Raw genomic sequence first — 21,810 nt, 5'->3', positions numbered from 1 at the left:
GTGCTATTTAGAATATATTATGTTTAGCAGATGAATTAAAATAGTTGAGCATAGTGAGAAAGTGAGTTGCAATGCATTATTTAGCAAACATTATTGTTCTCTACATATGAATGTGATGATATTCGCTAAATATGAATGTGATCACATTTCTCCAGTAGTTTGATCAAAGAGATCCTGAAGTCATCGTTTAAAAAACTGCACAATTCAAACAAAAGCTCTATTTGCTCCAGATAGAATATGAACTCTCACCTTCTGCTAGCACTGAATTTTACTCCAGGGACTCTAAAGTAACAAGCCAGCAGTAGCATAGAACATCAAGTTTTCAATAAAACTGAAAACCCTGGCTACAAAACACTGTTGGCATTGTGCTGCGTAGCTGTCAAAGTTGCCAATCACATCTCAAAAGTTCAGATTTATATGCCAAGCAGAGATACATATGCATACACACTCACATACATATGTCTATTTTTGATATATCCAAGTCTTGTTCTGAAGTGTATAAATCAATACTGCAGCAGTCATAAAACTTAATGGACACAGTAGATGGTTCTTTAGCTTCAGCTAAGTAATTAACTGGCAAGAGCTGTGATGAAAGATCACTGCCTTAGCAGAAAAGGGTGGCTGGTGGAGGTAGCTCAAAAACAGAGGTGTGAGACATTGTCAGGAGGCCAGACCCAGAAGAAGCATGTAAAAGAGAGCAGCAGAAGAAGAAAATAGGAAGACAGGCTCCTTGTGGTCCTTGCAGTGCTTGAAGGATATTTGATCAGGTTATCAAGAAAGGAAGAAGTTCTGAGAGGCTGTTTTGCCCTTGCAATCTTCCGTAGCTGGCAGAGCAAGTCCTTTTAGAAGAACCTCTTAAAGAAGAGGTGCAATATTTATCCTGTTTTCCACGGTTCTGTTTAATAACTTTAATAGCAAAACATACATTATATATATAATATATATATATATATATATAATATATAATAAAATATTATATATATATATATAATGTATGTTTTTTATATATATATATATATATTTGAATACATTTTAAGCAGAGTGAAGTGTGTGAATTGACAGCAGCAAAGTTTGCATTTTATTATGTAATGACATTTCCCTCTGTTTTTGAGATGTTTTCATAATGGACTTCCCTTTTGCTCTCATTTTTTTTTTCTGAAAGTATTTTTGTATTATTTATACATACCTACATATATATGCCTAGAATGAACTATATGATACCTGCTACTGGGCCTCAGGCCTCCATTCTCAAATAAGCAGTTTATTATTACTACAGTTTAGTTATAATAGCACTTGTAAAAATATACTTATAGCTATATCAAATTGCAAATAGATTTTCTTCACTCAGAATACAAATTCATGATCTAAATAAAATAAAATAAAATAAAATAAAATAAAATAAAATAAAATAAAATAAAATAAATATTAATTCTGCATGATCATTTCATTTTTTCTTAATTCTTATTCTTCTGTATCATTTTCTGTCAAAGTATCTGAAAGCTTTTAGCTAATGATCAGGACCTGGTGTCTGAATCTTCACATATCTACTATTTGGTGCTTTGTCCTGTGTTCTCCTCCCCCCTCCTCTTCTTTATATTATAAATACTTCAGGGAATGGAACAAATTTTATTATTGTTTCTACAGTAATATGTTAATGTACAGTGCCATAAGTATGTGCTGGTTTTATATATCTATACTATACTCACAAAATTCAATGTAGTCAACAAAATACTGAAGTAGAGGATGAAAATTTCCCTAAAATGCCTCTGATAGAGACATTTTCAGAAGGACCTTTTTCATCTTTGATGAAGAGTTGAATTAAAATATTTAATAAATTTTAACTTCACAGTTAAAACTTGTCATGTTATTTTATTATAAATAATATACTTTTCAGAATAAAATAGTGAGGTATGATTTATCTGTAAAATTGTACTTTTACTGTACCAACACTGTTCATGAGAGAACTACATTCGTATTAACATAAGAAAATATCATAACCCATCTGTTTCTTCAAAGCACTTGTGATTTTATTAAACATATATTTTTCTGTATTTTTTATATATATTTATTTATATAGTTCTGACTTCTGGGAATATCTAATGTTTATGATGAACAGGAATATAATTTTGTGGGTTTTAGGTAGTTAAGAACTTCTAAATCAGTCTGGGTTTTGATAAAGGAAGATTTATAGGATTTAGGACAAAACTTGAATTTTTATTTTGTCTCACGTCTTCATAGGCAGCAAAATAAAAATTAGTAATAATAAGGACAATTCAGTTTCCTAAAACATTACCCACAGCTTAATGATGTCTAAACCTAGAGTCCCATCCTGATCTACATCAATTCAAAAACCTACCACTGACTTCAAAGGGATTTGAACTGGTATCCCATAAAGTTCAAGGAAAGAAAAGAAAAAAAAAAAAAAGGTTTGAACACAATGCTCTGCTGATTTAGGCCCCAAGTGACAAATGAACTTGGGTATTGAATGTGAAGACCCAGACTCTAGACATATTGCCCAATATTTGTTTAGTACTTTTGAAGTCATTACTGTTTCAACATCCATATCCCCCAGAGACCTAAAATTCTGCTTGTAAACACAGCAATGATCATTCAAGTTGTCTTTTAACAGGTTAACTCTCATCTCATATTTCAGTTCAACTGGGATATACCAAATGGACAACTTTATGTTTGCCTTACCTTACCTAAGAGACAATACAGCAGATATTCTGAGGTTCAAGTGCTTTTTAAAACTCCAGAAGAATTAACCTTTCACAACTCCAGTGACATCAATTCATCAGAACAGAAGAGTAATCTTGCAGGAGATTCAAATAAATGTTTAGGTCAAGCATGTTTTCTTGTATACCAGTAACTAATGGGTTTATTGGTTTGCTTTTCAGGGCACATTGAATCCATACTGTGTGCTGTGGGACGATTCAAGAACGTAAGTGACATGTTTGCTTATATTACTATGGCTCAAGTGCCTAGCAATATTTAAGTACACAATCAGTAAACAGGTTGGGATGAGAGCAGGGAAAATGAACCTTTTGCAGATTCAAAGTACTTGATTCTGCTGTCATATGGCTTCCTTTCTGCAGCTATGTAAACTGAAGCAATACAATATCTCACCAGAAACCTATTACTCACATAGTAATTTCAATCTGCCCTTTCAAGATTAAAATGAGAATGTCTGTATGTCTGAGAACCATAGTTCTGTGCTACAGTAGTTGCTGAGCAACAGGCAAGTGGGTAACTGATCAGACAGGTAACTAAAGATTGTTCCCATTGTTCCCATTTCTGTTACTGCAGGGAGAAATGCCATTTTCAACTGTGATACTGTGGTGGTTTTACTCAGGTGGGCCGCCGAGCTCCACCACAACCGCTCTCTCACTCCCCCTCTCCTCAAAGAGGAAGGGGGAGAAAATACAACACAGAGAACTCGAGGTTTGAGATAAGAAAGGTTTAATTAAAGGGAAAGGGAATGGGAGGAAAAAAAAACAGAGACAAAAGAAGCAATCAGTCCGCGCGGAAGCACAGAGAGAGAGAAAATTATTCTCTACTTCCCATCAGCGAGCGGTGTTCGGCCACGTCCTGGGAAGCAGGGCCCCAAACGCGTAGTGGTTGTTCAGGAGGAACAGCCCCCTCCCCCACGAGAGCCCCCCCTTTTATTGCTGAGTGTGACATCAGGTGTTATGGAATATCCCTTTGGTTGGTTTAGGTCAGCTGCCCCAGCAATGTCCCCTCCCCATCACTTGCCCACCCCCAGTCTGCTGGCTCTTGGGGGCTTGGAAGGAGTCCTGATGCTGTGCCAGCACTATGCAGCAATAGACACAACACTGGAGTGATATCAGTGCTGTTCCAGCTACGAGTGCAGAGTACAGCACTGTGTGGGCTGCTGCAGGGAAAAGGTGACTCCAGCTCAGACAGACCCAACACAGATACCCACAGAAATCTTCATTTTAGTTGGTGCAAATTTTCATTTTTCATTTAATAAAATATCTTGTATACTAAGTAATGAAATCTTGCTAGCAGTCTTCTGCTACTTTCTTTAGTGTGTGCCTCTTTCGTAGCAAAACAGAAAACATTACTATAAAGAAGTAGAGCGGTAAAATCAGTGTAGTTTAGGGAAAAAAAAGATCCAAGTTTACACAGTAGTAGTTTCCTGCATTATTCTTTCACTGCAAATCTCCCATTAAAGGCAAGGTGAACTTTGTCTAAATAAAGATTAAGTGTTTCATAAAAAGATACTTATGTGATTGGCACAATATTTTTTTAAAATATAATGTTGTTTTTCTTGCCCAGTTATATTACATATGTCACATTCTACAGAACCATTTACATTGTTAGAAGTTGTATGCCTATGACTTTGTGAGTGGTTTTAGCCTTCAGTCTGAGTTTAAATCACTACCCTGATGACTAGCCAACAATGCGATAGTACAGAAATAAGAAACTTTGAACACGAAAATAATTTCAAATAAAAGTAGTACTATGATCTATGATAATAAGAAAGAATCATAACACAGTTATTTACCAACAATATCATAATGTTCCACTTCTGTATGGAAAGAAAAAAAAAAAAAAAAAGGAAAAAAAAAAAAAATAACACGAATTTGAGCATGTCCTTTGTTTCCTTGTTTCAATGTTTTGATTTCACAGTGCTTTATTTACTTTTTTTTTTTTTTTTTTTTTACATGTGTTGCTTTAACCACTGTGTGTTTAGAGTACATTCTTCAGTTTCACTGTTCCAAAATATTAAAGGCATATTTCCATGTGATTAGATTATGGGGGAAAAAAAAATGTATATTGTGTATTTAGAATGTGATTAAAAGATTACATGGAGGAATTTGGGATGAATGTTTGGAAAAAACACAAACAAATGCTGTGTCTTCTGATCTTGCCATTTGTTTTGCATTAATAATCTTACTACTGTTTATAGACATATTTAATGCTACACATATGTACTCTTTTCAATATGCTTCAGAACCTGAAAAAGAAAATTAAACATCTCAAATTTACATAGTCAGATTTTGAGAGAGAAGCTTATGCTTTTGTATGCTGAATTCTTCACTCAGAGAGTGGTGAGGCCCTGGCACAGGTTGCCCAGAAAAGTTGTGGTTGCCCCATCCCAGGAGGCGTTCAAGGCCAGGTTGTTTGGGGCTTTGAGCAACATGATCTAGTGTCCCTGCATGATGCAGGGGTTGTCATTAGATGATCTTAAAGGTCCCTTCCTACCCAAACCATTCTATGATTCTATGAAGGTATTCTGTTTTCTAGCCATATTATTTAAAAGTAGCTATTGAAGATGTTCAAATATTTGATGTATTAAAGGTACATGTATTCTTGGAGATGTATCTGTTTTGAAAAGTGATAAGAGCCATCAAATATTCACAATAAGACATGATGTATCAGTAAATTCTGAATGGACAACACTGTTTTACATATGCATATGTGTTATTTCATGAGCACACCTGAGCAAATAGCAAGACCAAAATTCTACTTTTTTTTTTTTTTTCCATCTCTGTAGTAAAAGGTTCATAATGTTAGCCATCAGGGCATTAGATGATTCATAATTTTATTTTTGTAAATTTTATTGTTGTTGTTCTGTAACATTGTACTTGTATTTACTCCAGAATATTTCAGAATATTTATTCTGACACCATGAATTTTAAATTACCCTGGAAGTTTCATAATGCTGAACAGGTTTCTTTCATTCAGGAATCTTAAAAAGCAAATAGGTAGAGGACTATACAACTAGCCTTGTGGCTTGTTCTGCTCTTATTTTTTTCACTTTTTTCTAAAGCCTCAGGAGTTATCCACTCTCAACATCAGGCAACTGGACTTGACGGATCAATAGCCATCATGCTATTAATCCATGTTGCAAATCCCAAAGATCTGTACTGTGCTTGTGCCCTTCCAAACCAGGTGATTTTTGCATAACCAGAATTTGGCAAACATTTTGGAAATAGCCCAATAACAACAGTAACAAAAATAAAGTAGTCTACTTTTAGTTGAAGGTACTTAACTTATCAGTAAATATTTTTGTTTTGTTTTGTTTTATTTTGTTTTTTAATTAAATGTTTTTCATATGAAAAGTATATTTGCTTTATTGGCAACTTTTTTTGGCCACTTTTTTAACCTCTATGTCTTTATCTGCATACTCTGAAAGCCAGCAGTTTGCCCAGGTGGCCAGGAAGGCCAACAGCATCCTGGGTTGTGTCAGGAATAGTGTAGCCAGCAGGACCAGGGAGGTGATTGTCCATCTGTATTCTGCTCTGGTGAGGCTGCACCTCGAGTACTGTGTTCAGTTTTGGGCCCCTCACTACAAGAAGGACATCGAGGCCCTGAAGCATGTCCAGAGAAGGGCCATGGAGCTGGTGAAGGACCTGAAGTCCTATAAGTCCTATAAGAAGCAGCTGAGGGAACTGGAGTTGTTTAGTCTGGAGAAGAGGAGGCTCAGGGGAGACCTTCTTGCTCTCTACATCTACTGGAAAGGAAGGTATGGGAAGCTGGGGGTTGGCCTCTTCTTGCCGATAACTAATGATAGGACTAGAGGGAATGGCTTCAAGTTGTGCCAGGGGAGGTTTAGGTTGGGAATGAGGAGACATTTCTTCTCAGAAAGAGTAGTCAGGCATTGGAACGGGTTGCCCACGGAAGTGGTGGAGTCACTGTCCCTGGGGGTGTTTAAGGAAAGACTGGATGTGGAGCTTAGGGACATGTTTTAGTGGGTGACATTGGTAGTAGGGGGATGGTTGGACGAGATGAGCTTGGAAGTCTTTTCCAACCTTAATGATTCTATGATTCTATAATTCTATTATTTGTTAGTTCAATTATTCTCCAACAGCAGGGGAAGTTTTGTGTACCTGGGGTTTGGTCATGCTTCACAGGAGATTGGTTAGTGATTAACTGTTCCTTATTATCCACCCTTGAACAGAGTTCTGGATCTGTGAGCTTTTTGGTCACGCCATATCTTCAAACCTATTCTACTGACACTGTTGTCTGTGACTATATGGTCACCTGGACTATGGCAAAATTCTTTCTTTTCTTGAAATTGAGTGATTTTTCCCTGATACTATATTTTATATGGGTTTCCACTTATTAAGCTTGTTAGGTTTTCCACTTATTAAGCTTACAATATTGATACTGAGCAACTAAAGAATGCATCTTATGTCACGTGTTATAAAGAATAATTTCAAATCCAGTAATATATTGTGTTGCTTCAGTTTATTCTCCCCAGATATATAATGCTGTTATGTCTGTGTTGATTGCAACCAGTCTGTCTGTGAGACCTTGTGTTTTCTCTAGTATTGCACCTTCCCTACGTGAAGCTAATAGCATCAGTGCTATGAAAGGTGGTGGTTTTGTGGTTTTGTTTTGGTTTGTTTTTCCATGGAAATCTGAGTGATATTTCTTCCATTTATTTCAGACAATATCCTTCTACATGTTGTCCTTTAATAAAGTTGTAAGATACTGAATGCTTTTCCTTTCAGTGCATGGGAAAAATATGTAGGATATTACTAACTGACATTCAGAGGAGAAAAAAAAATTCCTTAAACCAATAAAAAAAATCAAGAAATAATTGTACCTTTAGTGACTTGTGTTGTCTGGCATGACACCTGTCTGGCATCTCTGTGGTCAGGAACTGCTTATGATAAATTCATTCTAGTCTGTCAGACCACAAAGAGAAAGAAAAGAAGTTGGACAGGTACGAGGGCTGTACTTTTGGTTTTATTTTAAAACCAAAGTTCTGAAAGTTTTTCTCCTTTTCCTTGTACCTCTCTGGAAAGGAAAAGAAGGGAGATGGAGACAGCAGAGAGAGTCACAGCCAGGAACCCAATGGCTCAGGGCCTCCTCACCAGGGAGCCTCAGGGACCAGCCTTTCAGTTCTTTACAGAAGTCCCTTGAGGAGTCTGAATCACAGTTTTCAACCTCACAGGAGCAGTCCATGCCCCCTGAGCTGTTGGTTCCTCTGTAGTGTGTTACTCACAGCCTCTTTTGCTGGAACTCTGACATGTTGTTTAGGAAAACATTCATGGGCTGAAGAGCTGAGTACCAGCACCTCTATATTTATTTTTACCACTCTTTCCATGCATTTGTCACCATGCTGCACCTAAATCTTAGCCATATCACTGTCAGTGTTCTTTTCCTAGTGTTGTTTTACTTCATGTAAATCTGGGCAAGGCTGTGTAAACCCAGGGGTTCAAAGAATCCTTATATGCATACATAAATTTCCATTTTAATAATGCCATTTTGTGTGGCAGTTTTGTAGGCTGTATGAATAGCTCTCTTGAATGCCTTTTGTGATGCATGAATCTGTGACCGTAACATGTGAAGCCCTAGGACCTATGAAAGTTTGGCCTGGTAAATTTAGTCATTTGTCTTAGTGGATCTAGCCTCTGGATTCAAGACCCAGGATGCAGAGTTCACAACACAGTAAGAAGCTGGAAGCCTGATGCCACAGTACTGAGCACTACGAACATCACACACAACACTCAGCTAGCACCACATGCCACGAAGGCATGGAAGATAGAATGGACTCATGGGTCACTAGAATGAGGTGACATGATCGCTATGATCAGCAATAATCGCTAACCCATTATCAAAACAATGCAGCTGGTTTGTTCTTTTAGAAGCGTATTAGACATAATGCGGGCACATGTGCTCTCTGCAGGAAAGTAAGTATCAGTTGCTGCTGTTGCAATCCACAGCTGTGCGTGGTGCAACATAATATCTCACAGCACTGAGTAAAGAAAGGGCTTTTAGGATTCTGGGGCTCTTTTCTGCCAGTTGCTGCAGAAGGATGTTATAACAGTATGACAGCCTTTTATTTGTCCATATGTGTGCTTATAGCAGTTTGTGCCTGCTGAATATACAGGTGGCAGTAATACAATGCAATTAGCTGAAAATTTTAATACTACAAGGATTTTGACATCGTTCAATCTTAGTTTAGGGACAGTGTAAGGTCTGGTCTACTCTTTTTTTTTTTCCCCACTGCAATACAAATTTACAGTGATGGTAGTTTACATTTTCTACCCTAAAGTGATGTGAAACCACAAATACAAACGTGTGAAATTATAGATTCTATAAATTCATATAAATTTAGGAATTCACCCTAGAATTATAACATCCCTCCTTAATAAGAGAGTTTAAAAAAAAAAAAAAAAGTAATTACTTTTTTTAAAAATTATCCCCTGAAGCTTTTTCATCATTTTCTCCCATTGTTCCTGGATAGATTTTGTTACAACTGTGGAGAAATAATCCACAAAGGAATTTGTTCAATGCAAATATAGAAGAGTTTACCAGTTAATTGTGATTTTCTCACAGATTTGCTTATAGGGCAGAATGTGGCTCAGTTGTAACACATAAGCTTACATTCATGCTGACAAACTTAATTTTGCATATAGTAGTCTCGTGATAAAATTGATAGGGAAAACAAATCTTCTTTGTCCTTCTTCACTATGTTTTTTAAACTAACCATGATAGATTATTGCAGTTATTATTTGTTTGACCTTGCAAGCCTTTGAAAATATGTTTAAGATGACTCTATATAGCTTAGGTCAAAATGTCTGAAGCTAATAATAATAATTAGAATACCCCCAGAAATAAGAATTCACTTCTGGAAATATGAACAGTAGCCTCTCCTTACTCTTGATTGCTGCTTTACAGTCATAGCATTTTGGTAGCCAGGAAGACATGGAGACAATAATAGATTTTTCTATAATTTGAATAAAAATGTAATGAGAGTAATTTATGTAAATATAGTTTGGCCATGCATACTAGCTGGGGCTTTGCTTGTTTCATCAACTTCAGTCAGACTTGTCTGTCCAGCTTTTCAGTCAGATAATTTGTATTTCCAAGGCAGAAAATCTCCTTTATAAGTTAGTTTCTATCCTTATGTTTGTGAAATGTAATGGATGAATTAATGAACTTATTCAAAAGGTAAATGCATCCTGGCGTATTCACTTTCATGAAGAACTATACATAATGGGACTTGTGTAGTAGCAAGCTATGTAATCATCTGTTTGTGAACATACATAATTCTGAGCATACAAAATTGAAAGATTGTACAGAATCATTCTTTGGAATAACTTTTTCATTAAAACAATACAGAATGAGAAGCCTGACCCAAACTCCCTTCCAGACAACTAAAAGGCTTTGACAGATTTGAATCAGATTAGACTAGGTGGCAAACCACTTACCAAGCCATATAAGACCTCAATTAAAACAAATTTAAATTTACAGGCTGGTAAGATTATATTGGAATGCAGGAATACTTAATCCTGAAATAGGTAGGTACCATACAATATAAAATGGAGTGTCTCTATATTGAAGAAGAGTCAGCTGAAAATTTTCTTAAGTCATATAAAAAATGAATCAGAATATATGGGAGGAATTTATAATTTAGTTCTCTTTTATAACACTGCTTTTCACTAACACCTACACTACCATGAACAGAGCTTACATGACCTGCTGAGATTTATAGAAAAAAAAAGGAAATTAAATTAACTCTTGCTAATAAGTTCACTTTCTTTTTATTTTTACCGAGTGATTAATCAACTCCATTTGTTGAGAACTTAATTGCTATTTATTGCCTTTATGTAAATGCAGATTTCCAGAAACTAAAAATAGTGATTTCCTTCAATAGCAAGCAAATATGATTCTAGAAAGTGAATAAAAAGAACAAGTGCTTGTATTTTCATAATCAGTTTTAAATTGGTGTAAGGGCAGAAAAATAATTAAGCAGTCTGAATAAGGTTTAGAACAGAAAATATATTGGTCAATTTTTTTTTTTTTTTGTCTATGTTTCCATAAAAAATAATGGATGTTACCAGGTTAAATAAAATGTGTTTGTTGTTTTCCCTGTTAATACCTCACCGATGAATATAGCAGATGGGATCTGTGAATCCAGCATGGTGCTAGACTTGGACTGACTCTTACACAGGAAAACAGTATTCACCAAATCCAGTACAGCTTCCAAAAGTACAAGATAGGAGAAAGCTGAGAAAGTTTCTCAACCTTTCTCATTTACACCATGTGTATCATGTGTAGCCGTCAAAGCATTTTACTACAGAGGCTGGTGTTGCTCTCCCTGGTTTACAGATGGCGGAAACGAGGGCAAGGTTTTTTGTCCAAGATCATCCATCAAACCCAGGTAGAGGTTGAGCTCCAAACTCCTGAGCCCTAATTGAGAGAGTTCTCTAGCTTTTCTCAAAGCTGATATCATTTCCCTGCCATGATGCAGAACTCTAAAGGTTAAATACCTTTATAACGATATTTCTGTGTTTTTTTTTGTTTGTTTTGTTTTGTTTTGTTTTGTTTTGTTTTTCTCATTCATTCTGATAAGCTCATGACTGCTGCGTGTCCTGGAGAATTTAGTTCTGTTTATCTGACAGTGGTAGTGCAGCAGAACTAAAGGTCTTTGCATTATGCCATAGTTAAACAAAAATAAAATGTACTTGAAACACCCAAGAAGATGAAAAATCTGAGGAATATTGCATATCCATGGGAAAAAGCACTGTGCCCCTCTGCCATTCTCTCCTATCTCTTTCACAGTAGGACTAGAGATCATGTGCATAAATACCTTATTAATAAATAATACAGTGTACAGTTTTCCACAGACATATATTTATTAATTTTAAACTTACTTGCAGTCAGCACAACAAAGGGAGAATGTCAGCTGGTATAAGTACACCTACTTTTAGTAATATGAAAAGAATATAATACAAGGCATTTGTGAGCATTTGCAGAGTATAGGATTGTTTGTCTTTCCTTACAAATGCATGGATCTAAGTCTGATTGACATCTCCTGAAATCATATTCACTCTGATAAATCAAGCATCATGTAATTTATCCAAAGAAGAACAGTGTTTGCATGGCAAAATGATCTTAAATGTTTGCAATGCACAAAGTGTTTTGAAATGCACTTTAGAGTGTGTCTTCTAGTTGTTCTTAGACTGTAAATGCTAAAATTGTCTCTGGATGGTAAAACTGTAAAACTCCATCAAAAACTGTCAAGCACATGTCCAGTTAAAATCTGCACTAACGTGAGCTGTCACAAGTATACATCTTCCATGCTGTATCAGCATCTCACTGATACAGGTATCTGAATATGCAATTAATCCTATGTTAAATCTCTGTGCCATAGTTGAGCAACACGAGCAGATTCAGTTAAATCTCTTCCTGGAGCAGTCACTAGAGGGAAGCAAAGACCTGCACGTGCCTATTCATGACGTCAATCGATGTCTTTATGGCCTCACTGACAAAATTTAGTCAGTGTTCAATGTAAAATTTTGAAAATGGCCTATCAGGTGGAAAGCCACCCATAGGAAAAGAAAGAGAGAGAAAAAGCGAGGGAGATAATTTTTTGCGTGTGATTGAGTTTCAGATGCCACTGTTATTATATATATATATATGTATATACAGCTACTTGCATGAATGATATTTTGAGAATTTGAGCCTAGAAAAGAAGCTTAATGCAGTGAGGCTAGAGAAGATGGGCTTATGCCTTTTCTTTGAAGTACCCCAATATTCAGAAAAATCCATTGCAATATTTGTGGCATGGTAGCTGTGCATTTCATCATTTATGTGTGGCAAAACCTAACATAAAATATACCCGTTTCTTGATATCTTTTTGTTGATTCTCCCTTAGTTATAAATGCTTCCATTCCGTACTCTCTTGTCTGTGGTGCTCTAAATTTCATCCTGCATCACCAGCACTGTGAACACTGAATATATAGATCAAGAGAACATCAAGTCATTAAATCATGCTCTCCATTTTTGCACAGAGAAGGCACAAAATATATATGAATTTACGTTTGTCATTCATTTTAGCAGGGGTTATATAGAGGTTAGGTTTACAGTACATTTGTGTTGCTACTGTATTTAATTGATCTCTGTCCTGATTCCTGAGACTACAGCTCAATTACCACTCTCTCATATAAGCTGAGCTGGTTGAATTCCTTTAAAACAGAAATGGTAGAGGCCAACATTACACTTTCTGACATTTGATTAAGGGAATATACCTGGTATGAATTGAATTTTGCGGCAAAATTGAAATGCCCCAAAATAAGTTTTAAATATTTTTTAATCAGTTAAACTTCTAAATATTTTAAATATATTAAGGACAATATTTGTACTACATACCATTTAATATGAATAGAATAACTTCTGTTAAGCTGTAATGGATGGCTAGACCTTAATTAGAATAATACAAATGTATATCAGGATTTAAACAAGTTTAAATGGATGGTAATAAGCTACCTCCAAGTAGCTCCAAGCAAAGTAATTTCATGAAAAAAAAAAAAAAACATTTTGTTGAATAGCTGCTAAATTATGGCTGAATAGATTTTTAGCTGAAAGCACGGTGTATTTGTGATGGTTTTTTAATGTTACCATCATCTCTGATAATGTTGAGTTAGAGAGATTTCTTGCATAGCTAGTTAACTAAATGTAATATACATATGCAATCAAGTGCATGTGCTGTGGATAACATCCTGCAATCCATGCTATTATTCTAAGCATTGTATAATATAATATAATTCTAAATTTCACAGGCTATGCTTATGATTCCCAATGCTACATGTTATCCTAATGATGTAATTTCTGGTGGTTGTCTTCTTCCATCCATCTCCCCATAACTCTCTGGAAGCAGAGCAAAATGTTTATCCTTTAAATTAAAGAATTATCTTTGCATATATCAAAAGCATGAATTAAAATGTCATCACATTGCTATCAGTTCATTCTTTAACATAAATACATTCATCATGTCAAGTTTACCAACAGATCCATTGAAGGTCTAGGCCTACACAGCATGCTGGTCTGAGACCCTAGAGCCAGAGACACTCCACAGTTATGGGCACAAATCCAGGAGTTATTTCAGCTCAAACAGCAATAATTAAGGGATTGCACACAGTGGCATATATAGCAATGCACAACCAGGAAAACAGAATCACTCCTTATAATGATTTGATTGTGGGTTTATCCTGTAAAGAGCACATTGTCTTGAGCAAACTTGAAACAAAATCCTTTAGGTTTATACTATAAGTGCAATTTTGACTGCAATATAGACATGTTTTATGCCTTTTTTAAATGTCAGTGAGTACTTTGATATCTGCTTAATTTTCATCTTATTCACAAAAAGAAGCTGTGGTTTTGATATCAAAATAGCTTAACATGTAATATGTCAAATATTAGATAATGCAAACAAGAAAGTTTTCCTTAAAACCAAAAAGAAAGATTTTACATGAACAACTTCTGATTGCATACAGCTCACACAGGAGTTCTAAGATGAGAGACATAGTCATATAGTAAGCAATATTCAGGAGATGGTTTAATCTCTTTTTGAGCAGATTATACTCAAGAAATACGTGGACAGTTAAGCAATATCATTTTAGCTATATCAATTGTGTGTGTACTCATACAGGCACTTTATTGTTTCACGCACACACATAGATTAAAACCTTCAAGGAAAAAAGCTTATGAAATGTATTTACACACCCTTACAAGAAGTACCACAGAAAACATTTTTGTAAAGAAAACATTCTTTATTCTACTACACAACAAGGCATAGAATAATATACATTTAGATGATACTAGATTCTACATGCTTTTAATGTTATTTGACAACAGGTGAAGCAATGCAACTTAATGTGAATTTCATTATATTTTCCTAATTGTAAATGCAGGAGAAAAAACATGCTAAATTTACCAAAAATGTATGTTTTTTTTTTGTTTGTTTGTTTTTGTTTTTGTAAATGTGTATTTATATATATATCCTTATTTATTTTCCTTGTACATTTGACTGATTGATATGTGATCTATATTTGTTTTTCATCAGAAGCAGACCATTACCTTCTTGTATTTTTTCAGTTGATTTACATAAGAAAAATCTGATCAGACACAACCTTTTTTCCTCTGAGGTTATTCCATTTTATAGAAAAAAAATCATCTGGGTCAAGGAAATATAGAGCTGCCTAATTATCATAGTGAATCAGTATTTCAACCAACATTATAGCACAAGGTACTCTTAAGAGATCCACAATCCTATAACCTAGCCACTAGAATTACACACCTTTCTGTGATCTGGAAAATATCTAGCACTCATAAAAGACCTCACATCTTTGCTTTGCTCTTACCTTCCTGCAAAAATATTAATATATCTTCTGTGTCATTTTCTGGAACCACAAACAATTAGTGTGTAGATGCACATACAGATTGAACATACAGGTTGAAATCCTAGACAAAAAAAAAAAGGGTCACTACTGCATCACTTAATCTCAGGAGTACAAAGTTGCTGTTTGTTCAGCTATTTGTGGGGAAGAACCAGTGAGGACAGAGAACGAGGTGAGAAGGTATTTTCTATAACAGATTCTGGAGTGTATGGAGTTCCTATATATACTGGGCATGCTATTTTAGAGATACTCTTCTTTCACAACCTCTCTATGTTGCTGCCAGCTCCAACTGTTATCCAAATGTCATTTTATGACCTATATAAACATTTTCCGTTCTAGCTTGTCTAGACCTATACATTTGCAGTTTATTTTGATTAACACAAGCATTTCTGAGAAAACATACAAAAATAATGGAACACTCAGGTTCCATTTCTGGGGATGTGAATAAGTTTCTGATATTATTTTTAGTTGATTTTGAAGTATAGGTCATTGCTATCCAACTTCACAGCTGGTGTTTTTAATACTTCCCCTTCTGGATTTGTTTGTTTGTTTAGTTTTCTTTAAGAGGAGACATTTCCAAATGCAAGCTGATATAATTGTGAAAATTATATCTTGCTGAAAAGAGGATTTCATATATTTGACAATTTTTTAATTTTTTTTAACAGCATCATATCTTGTGTGGTCTTAAGCAGTTCTGTTTTACAGATTTCAATTCCTATAAATAATAATAATAATACTCAGTTATCGCTTCATATAGGCAAAGAATCAGGCTAAATATTCTGCCTATATGTTTTCTCTGCTGTATTTTCTTAATAATGGGGAGATCTGAAATTTATGAAGCAGAAAACCTATTCTGATTCTGCTTGGTGACATAAATAAGGAAGACAAATTTCTCATTATGTATTAATAACAATTGTATTTCAGCACTTTTGATTGCCTCTTAAATCAGTTCCTAAAGACTAGAAGCCCAGAAATAACCTTTCAACTGTCTATTCTTCTTAATTTAAGTGGATAAGGTTTTCAAAAACTTAAAAGCTAGAGCTTAATGGTTCACATCATACTCCCTTTTCCCCAGCCCAGTGATCTGGCACCTTTATTTACTCATGTATTGAAATTAATTTAACAAGACAGATAGCACTCACGCATATAAAGTAGAGCCCATTTAGGTGCAAACATCCTGTTTGCAGGGATTACTTGTGTCAGCAGACAGCACTACATAGCAAGAAAACTAATTAACAATAAAACATTATCGGAAGCATTATAACAAGACTTTCATGAATTATGCCTTATAAATATTCAAAAATTGTTTTCCTTTACCGTGTACTGAATAATTCCATGTGCTAACAATTTTGGGTTTTGCTTCCTCTCTGTTCTCCCTCAAGCTTCATATTTTGGTTTCTTCTTCAATATGCTGTATAGGACATCAATTCTGCTCATCATATTTATTTTTTTTTCTTACATTTTATGCATACTTCCCAGAAGGATGTGTAAAAATAATTAAGTTTTAGTTTGAGGGATATTTTGCCCTTTACAATAGTGTAGTCAGTGAAACAAGTGGAAACTCCTGAACTGTTACTTGATAGGTAAAAGGGCAAAGAGTGACATAAGGATATTATTTATCTCCAGAAAAAAAAAAAAGTCTGCTATGTTTACTAAATAATTCCATATTTACTTGTTTTGCTCTTGTGCATACAATTAGTTAACTTAGAAATATACATCTAAAGTTAATTTCAATTTTGTGGTTTTATAAAGTAATTTTTAAATACCCAAGTTAGTGTACTTAGTTTATTCAGCTTACTCTACAGCTGGGTGAAAATGCTATAATTTAAACAAATTATGTCAATGACTGTTGTCATATATTTCTTCATCTATGAGAAATACAGATTACACCTTATTGCTAATTTTTGGTGGAAAAATGCATAACAAACCCCTAATATAGCAAAATGCTATATATATGTACTCAGTTATATAAGTAGCTTCATTATCTTCAGTCTATGTGAGCTTAGCTTGATATCTTCACATTAAATGATCATGTTTGTCAAATTATTGGCACTACACAAGTGCAGTACTTTCTGAAATAGCATCAGAATGGCATTATAGTTTCATATTTTCTTTCTGTGACTTCCATTTAACTTTTGATGGGTTTATGAGTAAAAACAAACAACAAGCAGACTATTCTAACTGCTATAAAAGCTCAGCCAGAAAACTGAAAGTCAAGCTGTGTCCTTTTGGCTGAAGTGAACTGCTAATATTGGTGAAAACGTACCAGAGCTGTGCACCATAAATTCATTCCTCATCTCCTCAAGTTGTAAATTTTCTCTAGTTCATTCTCCTTAGTTTTAAGAGGGTTGTGATGCTAAAAGAAGTACCACTGCTACTAAGATGATAATAGCATCATAGACATTATTAGTGTAGTAGTTTTTTTTTGTTTTGTTTTTTGTTTTTTGTTTTTTTTTGTGTGTGTGTGTGTATTATTGAAAACATTAATAATATTGGAGGGTGAATTTTATTCCCAATACCATATAAGCCTCATCACAGTCATGGCTGTCACATTATGTGAGCATCTGGTTTTTCTATACCTACTTCCCAGTTTCTCTGATCCCAGGACAAAAATGAACAAAATCAGGCCTTTTTCTTGCTAGTCATTTGGTACCTTTTAAAAGTCAGGTGGAAGTAAAAAACATTTTGATGTTTTTAGTTCACCAAGAAATAATTCTCAAAGTGATTTTCCTGTTTCACAATTTCTCTTGAGACCTATATCTCACAAGATTATTAGATTAAGTTTGTCTGGATGTATATCCTGTAAACAAACTAACTAAAAGCTTCAGGGAGGCAATATTCAAGGATATGTGTAAGTCTTTGCACTATTGAAGTCTTCCATATTTAGGATTAGAAATGTTGAGATGTTTTGTTAAAAATTAAGTTAGAAAATTTTACGCAAGATTATTTAAAGCTCTCTATCATAAATCCTCAAACCTTCCAGGTCTTTTCATATGTGTACAGAGAGATGCACGTTTTCACAGTATATTTGCTGGTATATGTTGTGTTGCTTTCCCATCCTATCTGGTTTTGAAAGTAAGGAGGAAAATCCTCCCTTTGAGATAATGAAGATAGTGTTGTTTGGTTTTCTCCTCCTTTTTAAGTCTTTCTTGTGTGCATAAAAATGGCAACAAGTATATGTGACTAATGGCAACATTTCAGTGTTGTACTTGTGATGAACTGCAAAATAACACCTACCAAGAAGCATCCTACATTTTGCTATTTCTAGTTTCCTTGATTTTCCTAGCCAGTGCTTTGTAACGTTGATCACAATATTTCAAGTCTCACTGCAGATGCCAGCAAGCTTTAAAGACTCAAGATGCAAAAGGAAAAATAACATTCACAAACTACCTATACAGTGTACTGCAATATATTATCTGTTACCTTCATCTAGCTGTTTCAGATACTGGTAGCAATCTAGCCATGGTAGAAGCAGCTCACCACTTAGTTTTCCGTGATTCTGTAACTGGAACATATTATTTCAGGAACTGAGACACAAATCACTGCTCTATCAGAGTAAAAAATAATTTTGTGGGGCCATAGTCATTTCTTAACTATACCTACTTATGGCATGTATGATTAAGACTGGTATACTTAAGTGCACATTCATATAAATACATTTCATTCAGTATCAAAAACTGACAGATGCTCATGAGGGAGTCAAGATAAACATGTTCAGTGTGACTGTTACTGAATACATATGTGTGTGTGTATACATATAAATGCCCAGACAATATTTTTTCTTGCTAACAGTATATGTATATAAATAAACATAAACATAAAAATATAATAATATATACATATATAAATGTAATAAATATATAGTGTTGACAGTTGTTATGTGATAAATTTGGGGCCAATCCCAGGATTTTAGGCATTATATAGTATCTGTAGAGAATAAACCTACTTATTTCTACTTGTTATAAAATGTTTCTAAAAATCTATATTTATTTAGAAGTGACTGTTGAAGCATAAACTGTTTTTCTCTTCATTTAAACAAGTTTTAACCTTTGGATAAATAGTTTTCATTTAGGTTAAAAAAAAAAAGTAAAAATTAAAAATGAAAAATAAATTCAATTTTTTCGGTGAAGCATACAGATTTGTTGGTGTCCCCCTTAATTTTTCTGCTGAAAGCATTACCTGAAAACTCTTCTTAAACCACTTTTGCTTTTGATACAAACTTTGATTTTAAAGCAATCTGAATTAATTTTAAGAACCAAATTGTGTAATATATAATTAAAGAGAGAAAAATAAATTACACTCAAGTATGCAAGTTCTCATGAGTAGAGAGTATTTTCAGATTCTAAAACACAAGCAAGTGTTCAGGAAAAAAAAAAGGGGGTTTGGGGGAAGGCTATCATCAGTGGTTCTTCTGTCATTCATCTGGTATATAAAAATGAATGCGTAGAATGCGAATTTCACGTGACCAAGAAAAAAATCTTGTGTTTCTAGATGAGTGTAAATATTCACCTAATCTCTAATCTAATAAAATATTTCTGAATAGCACCAGACTAGATCTGTAGTCTTAGAATAGCATGTATATTTTTTTTACAATGAAGTTGTCCAAATTGTTTTTTTTCCCCATTTAATTCACTTGTGGAGTAAAGTACATGGTTCAAACCCTGCAATATTTTGCCCTTACTTTGGGAAAATTCACTTGTGAACACTTCTTGACTGAGGACTGGGGGACAAGTTCTTAATAAAACAAATACTATGTGTCTCAATAGAGTTCTTAAGTCTCTCCATGCTGTAACGTTGGCACTGAAAGTCTTTTGACTAATATGCAAAATAACTTGCACCATTTTGAGCTTTTCATGCTCAAAAATGAAAACCCTGGCTATGAAATGAATGAATGAAAAATGAAAATTACCTGGCTACCAGTGGGAAAATTGCTATGCTCTTGCTCTGTGTTTACCTTTATGTAATTCCTAAATTAAGGCCTGTGTTTGTTTTTAGGAAGCAAGCATGGATCATCCAGAGGTTTCTTTTTAGCAGAATTGTCTGAAATATTAGCAACTTCTGTCTTCATGAGTACTGAACAAGTAATTTACTGTTTACATATACGTACACACACTTCACCTTGTATTAGACATCTGGTATCTGACTATTTTTTGGTTGGTTGGTTGTTGTGTTTTTGTTTGTTTGTTTGCTTGTTGTTGTTTTTGTTTTGTTTTGAGGAGGAAATAGCTTCCAGTCAGAAAGTAGATGGCCCTGGTGAATATATCAGTGCAAAAGTGGGTCATACTAAGGGAACAATGTGACAGAAGATGCTACATCTAGACAATAAAAATGTCTGTCTTTCTTTAGTCCCTTATCTAGAATATTAGAAGAAATAGAACTTCATAAAATGATGATATGAATTAAGACCCAGAAGTAAGGAATTTATTATGCTATAAGACTTGACTGTCTTCCAGTTTAAATCAGAAGGAGTGTTGAACAAATGCTTTCCAGGCTGTAGACAGTGACATCAGAGAGAAATTCAGAAGAAAAGAAGTTTCTTTAACATTGCAGTTTATTTCCATTTTTATATTGTGGACATTAAAAAAAAATCTCTAAGTGTAACCCTTAGGCAGAATTGGAAAGATTAGATTGTATAGAAAGAAACTTTCAGACAAAAAATAAAAAATAAAATCTTGACTCAGCAGTTCTTTAAAGTCATCTGTTTCAGTCTACTGCTAGTACAAAATATACATTTGCTTTTTCTGGTCAGCAAAAGCTCCTGCAAGCAATATTTTTTTTTTCCAGATATGTCAGTTCATGTTGCATTTCTTAAATCTTATATGATTTCAAGAAAATAATCTTTTCTGTCTCCTATGAAATATATAGATCTTCTCATCTCTAGATGTATATTTTTGCTTCTCATGCTCCAAGAATTTGTGTAATTGAATTTCACACTTTGGCTGAAAGTCAGAGTTTACAAAAAATGTATAATATTAACATATAACATATTAATTAACAATGAATTAACATTGTTACAAGTCACTTCTACCCCTTATATGATATAAAAATATATTAAATCTGGTACAATTATTAGTAAAATAAAACATTTGTGTTACTATACTTTCTAATATATTATAAAAATACTAATATTATTCTGTTTGCTGTTACATTCCAGAAAGGGTCATGTAAAAATATGAGTGAGGACTGTGATTCAGACAACTACATGCAATTTTCTTTCTCTGAGGAAGTCTTGCATTTCTCATTTTCTTTGCTTTTTGCAATATGTTTATGTTATATCTTCCTTATATTCCTCTACAGCAGATGAATACTTCTTTTTTTTTTTCTTTGTCTTTCGTGGTAGATGAGAATTCAAATATTTTGAACTATAGTTGTTTCTGATGTAGTTTAAGCATGCATTAATGTCAACCAGACATCAGTAAATGTCTAAATGGCTAAAATGGCTAAACATCAGTACTCAGAATAAATATTCTATACTTCCTGACATAAAAAAATAAAAAGGAGTTAAAGAGTTATTGAACTTAAATATTTCTGAAGCTGTCGTAAATGCTGTCCATTTTGTTATATGAGCAAGGTATATTATTCATATATCAAATTTTCATGTTGATGAACAATATACTCAGAATTTCATCTCCCTAAAATATGCTAA

At 34.2% G+C, this 21,810-nt stretch overlaps 1 protein-coding gene across 4 annotated transcripts in view; it reads left to right on the top strand.

Moving 5' to 3' along the window:
- Positions 1–21,810, top strand: part of ADGRB3 (adhesion G protein-coupled receptor B3) — a 464,270-nt gene that overhangs the window by 284,208 nt on the left and 158,252 nt on the right. For all 4 annotated transcript variants that reach the window (XM_032183547.1, XM_032183546.1, XM_032183544.1 and 1 more), the window contains one exon: positions 2,898–2,941. In XM_032183547.1, coding sequence (XP_032039438.1) covers positions 2,898–2,941 — 44 coding nt within the window. The remainder of the gene's footprint in view (positions 1–2,897; positions 2,942–21,810) is intronic.

Source organism: Aythya fuligula, chromosome 3 (genome assembly GCF_009819795.1).
Source record: "Aythya fuligula isolate bAytFul2 chromosome 3, bAytFul2.pri, whole genome shotgun sequence".
Classification (NCBI taxonomy): domain Eukaryota; kingdom Metazoa; phylum Chordata; class Aves; order Anseriformes; family Anatidae; genus Aythya; species Aythya fuligula.
Note: the sequence above shows the minus strand (reverse complement) of the source record. Positions and strands in the feature narration are given on the sequence as shown.